Genomic DNA, 6,399 nt, shown 5'->3' on the forward strand with positions numbered 1-6,399 from the left:
TGGAAATCCACCCAATTGCAGGGTAAAAAAAAAAAGGGATTAAGGGAAGAGAGGAGGTTTAAGTACCTTCTAGTCCCGGCTGGTGAAGAGCTTGGTAGAGGCAGTTTTTCCCGGTCAGGGAACCATATGATGCTGTCTAGAGGTTAGGTATCCTGGAATCCCAAAATCTCAACACCCGGGTGCTGCCCGAAAGAATTTGACCCAAGCCTTCTTGCAGCCAAAAACAAGGTTTATTGAAGATTCGCCATATTAGCTAGACTCTTAAGAAATCTGAACTTCTATGGGCTATTGGCTAGATTCTAAGAATCAGAGCATCTTAATGGAGACAAGATAGACTTTATATACAGAAAGATTGTGGGAGGGATCTAGGAGTGGCCAAGTAGTCCATGAGGTAATAGAATTACCAAGGGTGGGAAATGGAGCCTAGGTGGGACCAAGGGTGGGAAGTAGCCTGGGGCCATAGGGAGGCAAGACAATGTAGGGCCAGGCTAGGTCAAGGATAACAGAATTGGGGGATTAGGTATAGCCACAAGGAAAGGCTAGTTGATGGGATTATAGCGTCAGGGGAATGCCAGAGATTTGGCCATGTGGGAAATTCCAGGGTTTTCCTTTCTGGGGCCCAGATCCCAACCCCATCAAGGCCACTGGGAAGTGCTATTTCCAAACCTCATCTAATAACCTTAACAACATGAAAACTTGAGTTTCTGGCTTCCCCTCCCTTGATTTTCCATTTCCTCTTTTATGAAATGATGGATTCCAGTAAATTATCTCTAAGACTGTTCCTAGCTCTAAAATTCTATGATCTTCACCTCATCCACTGTCTATGTTTTTTAGGACAAGATAAGAATGAGTTAAGATGGAAATCTGATCACTTAGAGCCAAACCAGAGGTCTAGAAACCTCCTCTGATTGGAACTGAAATAAAAATATTTTGAAATAAAGCTGAAAACAAGCGGGGAAAAAAGGCCATATAAAATTATTTGTGCATCACTTTTGCCCTCACCTGCATATCAAAATAGTGAGCTTTGACTTATGTTTAGGAATGCATTTGCCTCTTTCAGACTACTGCTTCTGAGGTAATCTTAATGTCCACGTCTAAAATTGCCTATGTAATTGAACATGTATTTATTTCCTGGCTGTTTATACATATACATACACACTGCTTCTGATTTTAAGAACTTCTTTTCTCTGAATGAGGGATGTGCTGGTAAATGTTTTATAAGTGGCTCTCCAGGGAAAAAAGGGTCCAAGACACACTTTTAAGTTTAATCTGCATTATTTTTGTTTGTTTTTTGGAGGCAATTGTGGTTAAGTGACTTGCCCAGGGTCACACAGCTAGTGTCTGAGGTCAAATTTGAACTCAGGTCCTCCTGACTCCAGGGCCAGTGTTTAATCTGTATTATTAACATTTTCTCCATCACTTCCTTATATCTAGAAAATCAACAAAATGATCAATCAAGCCTTGATTTGTAGTGTAGCAATTTCCAAGGTACAAGGGGGAGGGAAAAAGAATAAGCATTTATGTATAATGTATAATTACATATAATAATAAATGTGTATAATCGTGCACTCATTGATTTAGAGCTGGAAGGGAGTCAAGTCCAACTCCCGCATTTTATAGATGAGGAAACAACTGATTTCTGAGAGTGACCAGCTCAGGGTCACATAGCCTGTATCTCAGTATCTCAGGCAGAATTTGAATTTAGGTCTTTCAGACTTTAGGTCCACCTCAGGTCATGTGGTGCTGCCTTTTTGACCCAGACTGTAAGAAAGAAGGCAATAAAAAGAAAGGGCGTGAAGGGGAGAAGGTCATGTAAAAGGAAAAACACACATTAGGCATCTCAGAAATGCTAATGTAGGACTGCAAAGAAAAACTGACCTTTTCCTCTTACTGCAACCCTTCTCAGTCACCCCTTAAAACTTGCCCGTTTTCATTTTGCTTCTATTTATTGAAGGTTAGTCACAATGTTGAGGTTTAGGGGTGCTGGGACCCCAATATCACAACATGCGGATCCTGCCCAAAAAATTAGACCCAAGCCTTCTTTCAGACAAAGTCAAGGTTTATTACCTTCATATCGGGCAAGGAGTCTGAATGTTAGTGAGCTATTGGCTAGATTGGCTAGGGCAGTGGCTAGATTGTAAGAATCTGAACACCTTAATGGAGACAAGCTGGATCTTATATACAGAAAAACTGTGGGATGGATTTAGAAGTAGCCAAGTAGTTTGGGATGACTGGAGGAGGGTTCTAAGGAAGATCTGAATGGCAGTGGTCAGTAAACTAGGGTGAAGAGAATGCCTGGAACCTGGACCTCTTGGCTAAGGGAAAATGAAGCCTAGTTAGGATCAAGGGTGGGAAATGGCCGGGGGCCATAGGGAGGTAAAACAATGGAGGGCTAGGCTAGGTTAAGGGTAACAGAATTGGAAGATTGGGTGTAGCCGAAATGAAAGGCCAGTTAATGGGATTATATCCTCAGGCAAATGCCAGAGATTTGGCCATGTGGGAAAGTGCAGGGTTTTTCCTTTTTGGGGTTTAGCTCCCATCCTCATCAACAAGGCTCTCTTGATGCTAATGAATGTGTACATAGGCCACACAAAATGAGTAAAAATGGTGTATCCTGGAGGCAGCTAGGTGGCACAGTGGATAGAGCACTGGCCCTGATCCATGAGGACCTCAGTTCAAATCCAGCCTCAGACACATAACACTTACTAGCTGTGTGACTCTAGGCTAGTCACTTAACCCCATTGCCTAGCCCAAAAAAACCCCCAATAAAACAAAACAAAAAGTGGTGCATCTTTTATAATGTACACAAAACACCCTGAAAATTCTGTAACCAGGAAGCTTTTACAGGAGCATGGGCTCTGTTATTTCAATAAATAATGATCAGGTGGCATTGAAATACCTGTGCTGAGAAAGATGTTATCCAATCTGCTCCAAGACGTATTTATTTACGCATCTGTTGGGTGCAAGGCACTATAACAAGTTCTGGGAAAACAAAGAAAAAAGGAAGAAAAATTCCACATCTCCAAGGATTCTACCTGGAGGATGCATTAACTCAGTTAAGTAAATACAAGATGATGGGTTGGAGAGAGCAAGGTTGGGGTGGAAATCAGGAAATGCTTCCCATAAGTAAGTACAAGGTAATGGGGATGGAGAGAGCAGCTGTGGGGGGTAGGGAGAGAATTAGGAAAGGCTTCCCATAAGAGGGAGCACCTGATTTGAGCTTTGAAGGAAGCTAGGAATAATAAGAGGTAGAAGTGAGAAGACAGTGCATTTCAGTGAGATGGAGAGGAAATCAGTCTATGTCATAGTTTGGGCACAGGTCAGGGAACACTGAGTTTGGGGAGCTAGGATGTAGATGGCATGAAAAATCCAACGTTAGCCTTATTAAAGTCAACCCTCAACAACCCTACCTAGTAGAGCCATGAGAATCTGAGACAGCTGATAATCACAAAATCACCTGAACATAATGTTAAAAATAAACAACTCATTTATATAGTATTTTAAGGTTTCAAGGGCACTTTCTTCATAAGAGTCCTGTGTGGCAGGTTGTACACATTTTATATCCATATTGAATAGGAAGAAATTTACTATGACAGACTAAATGAGCCTGGCCTTCAAACTTGGGCTAACTTCCTTTTGAGGGATGGTCTGATCAAAGGGATCAGAGTATACTGAAACAACTTCAAGTTCTTTTCTATCGCCGTATTAAAATCTTATACCAAAAAAGCAACAAAATGGATTTTTAAACCTTGAGTTTTCCATTATCTATGAAGATTTCCCATGTACTTATGGTGCTTTTGACTTAATACCAAATCGTACAACCTGAAAAAGAACATGAGTGACCTCAACTAAAGGCCTTTAGGGATACACACAGAACTTCTTCGATGCCTAATCTTTTAATTTCTTCTGTTCTGTGAAGTGTCTTTTAGAAAGTGGTTTATTTGAAAAAAGACTGGATAAAAGAATATTTTTCTGGTTTTTGTCAATCAAGTAGTGGAGCCAGGGACTGACGGGAAAATGTTTCCTAATTTCTAGAGGATGATCCCCTAGAAGTCAAGAAAACTTCTGTCAACAGCAAAAAAGTTATTACTTATATTATTATTATTTGAAATTTACGTGGGAGTTCAGAATTTTGCAGATGGAAGAAAATTGGGATTCCTGAACAAAGATATGCATGATATGCAAAATGACAGAGCACACTAAAGCTTCTACAGGATACTGATACTTAAAATGTTATTGCTGAATTGGGAAGTTATTGTTAACTATGAGTTCCTTTGGCCACAGATGTTTACTGAACTACAAAGATCTCATAAATCCTTAAGAGGAACTAACTGTTATTCATCTAACTCCTGGGCTATTCCCCTGTTCCTTATTGGAAGCTTGGAGTCAGGAAGACCTGAGTTCAAATTCGGCCTCATACCAGCTGTGTGACCCTGGGCAAGTCATTTAACCCTGTTTGCCTCAGTTCCTCATCTGTAAAATGAGCTGGGGAAGGAAATGGCAAACCACTCCAAGAAAAGCCCAAATGAAATGACTGAACAACAGTCATGAGGGGCATTTCAATGAATAGCCAAAAAAGTTAGACTTCAGGAATATCGTGGGCATGATTCTTGTCCCCCATTAAGGCTGCATTAAAAGGCAGTATGTGTTGGGAATAGAGGGGAGGAAACTTCAAATGAGTTCTGGATACATGCATACAGGGATAGGGCTCAGACCCGTGATTTCACTGGTATATGAGAAATTGAGCAAACTTCTATTAATGTAGATCTCACCTTCTCTGCAACAGATGGGCTCAGGGGGAATTGGCCTAGAGCACTGACAAGTTAAGTGATTGGCCCAAAGTCACACAACCAGTATCTGTCAGGGATTTGTAACCAGGTCTTCCTGGCTTCAAGAGCTCTGCATTACCACAAAATGCCTCTCAAATGTTTATAACCCAAGCTATATGCTGAATCGAAATCCTAAGGCCAGGGGTGTGTGAGAAGCAGACCTCTCCCTAGGATGAAAGGTTCTGGGGATCTCTCTCTCAAGTCACTTCAATTCAACAAGCATTTTTCTAGTGCCTATGCAAGTCAATCATCACCCTGCCTTAAAGGAGCTTACATTATACAGGGGGTGAGGGCAGTTATTTATGGTTTATCAATCAACTAATCAATGAATATTTATTAAATGCCTATTAGGTGTCTGGTGATGTGCTAAGCACAGAGAATTCAGAAAGAGACAGAAGATAGTCTCTGCCCTCAAGGAGTTTACATTCTGATGGGTGAGGTTTATCAACCAATTATAAAGCGTCAGGCACAGGGCTAAACGCTGGGGATTTAAAAAAAAAAAGGCAAAAAGCCGTCAGGCCTTCATGGAGCTTACAATCTAATGGAGGAAACCATGCAAACGGACGTTTACAAATCAAGCCGGACAGATACTAGATAAATAGGAAATAATCAATAGAGTGATGGCACTGTAATTAGGAAGGGTTGGGGAAGGCGTCCTGTAAAAGATGGGAATTTATTTATTTGCGAAATGTCAGTGGTCAGAGTGGGACCACCAGAGGGAACGCCCCGAGCGGGAGATGGAATATATTGTGAGTGGAACGGCCGGAGGCCAGTGTCTCTGGATCCAGGAGTAAAGGTCAGGGAAAGGCGGGAGGAGTAGGAAGGGTATTAAGCAGATGGCTTTGCACACTCTAATAAGCCACACAAATGTCAATCATCAGGCCGAGCCGCCTCTTGCCTGACTGATGCCAGGCCTGGGTAGTGGGAGGCCGTGGGAGATTAGGGGGAGAGGGCTGCAAGCACCACTCGTTGCAGGGGGTTCTACCTCCCTGGGCGACCCCCGCACGCACGCCCCGGCCAGGGGGCCCAACTCAGGGTCTCTCGGGAGCGGAAACTCCTTTTGTTTTGCAGCAGGAAGAGGAGTTGCCTAAATTTAAAGTGAAAAAGGCGCCAAGGAGGGGCTTTTCTCCCGCTCTCCTCTCCCCGCGCTGCAGCCATGCCCGCCGCAGGCTCCGAGCTGCAAAGCCGGCTGGGCCCGGAGCCCAGGGCCAAGCCCCAGGATGCTGCCGCCGCCGCCAGCCCGGGCTGCGACCCCCGCCCCAGCCCGCCGCCCGGACCGCACGGGGAGAAGCAGTACCTGGGGCAGATCGAGCACATCCTGCAGCGCGGCTGCAAGAAGGAGGACCGCACGGGCACCGGCACCATGTCCGTGTTCGGCCTGCAGGCCCGCTACAACCTCCGAGGTGGGCGCCGGGGCGGTGGGCACGGTGGGAGGGGGCGGGGGGCGGCTCAGGAGGCGGGCCACGAGCCGGGGAAGGGCCCGGCGCCCACGTGGGCCGGCCCCTTCATTTAGGGGAGAGGCTTGGGGGGGGGGGGACAGCCCCGGCTTAGGAACCTCGCTCTTGCCTTT

At 44.5% G+C, this 6,399-nt stretch overlaps 1 protein-coding gene across 1 annotated transcript in view; it reads left to right on the top strand.

Moving 5' to 3' along the window:
- Positions 1–5,970: 5,970 nt before the first annotated feature.
- LOC114031708 (thymidylate synthase-like) overlaps positions 5,971–6,399 on the top strand; it is a 10,656-nt gene continuing 10,227 nt past the window's right edge. The window contains exon 1 of the mRNA XM_027846866.1: positions 5,971–6,232. Within this exon, the coding sequence (XP_027702667.1) occupies positions 5,986–6,232 (247 nt within the window). The 5' untranslated portion in view covers positions 5,971–5,985. The remainder of the gene's footprint in view (positions 6,233–6,399) is intronic.

Source organism: Vombatus ursinus, unplaced genomic scaffold (genome assembly GCF_900497805.2).
Source record: "Vombatus ursinus unplaced genomic scaffold, bare-nosed wombat genome assembly UNPS02015255.1, whole genome shotgun sequence".
NCBI classification, from domain to species: Eukaryota; Metazoa; Chordata; class Mammalia; order Diprotodontia; family Vombatidae; genus Vombatus; species Vombatus ursinus.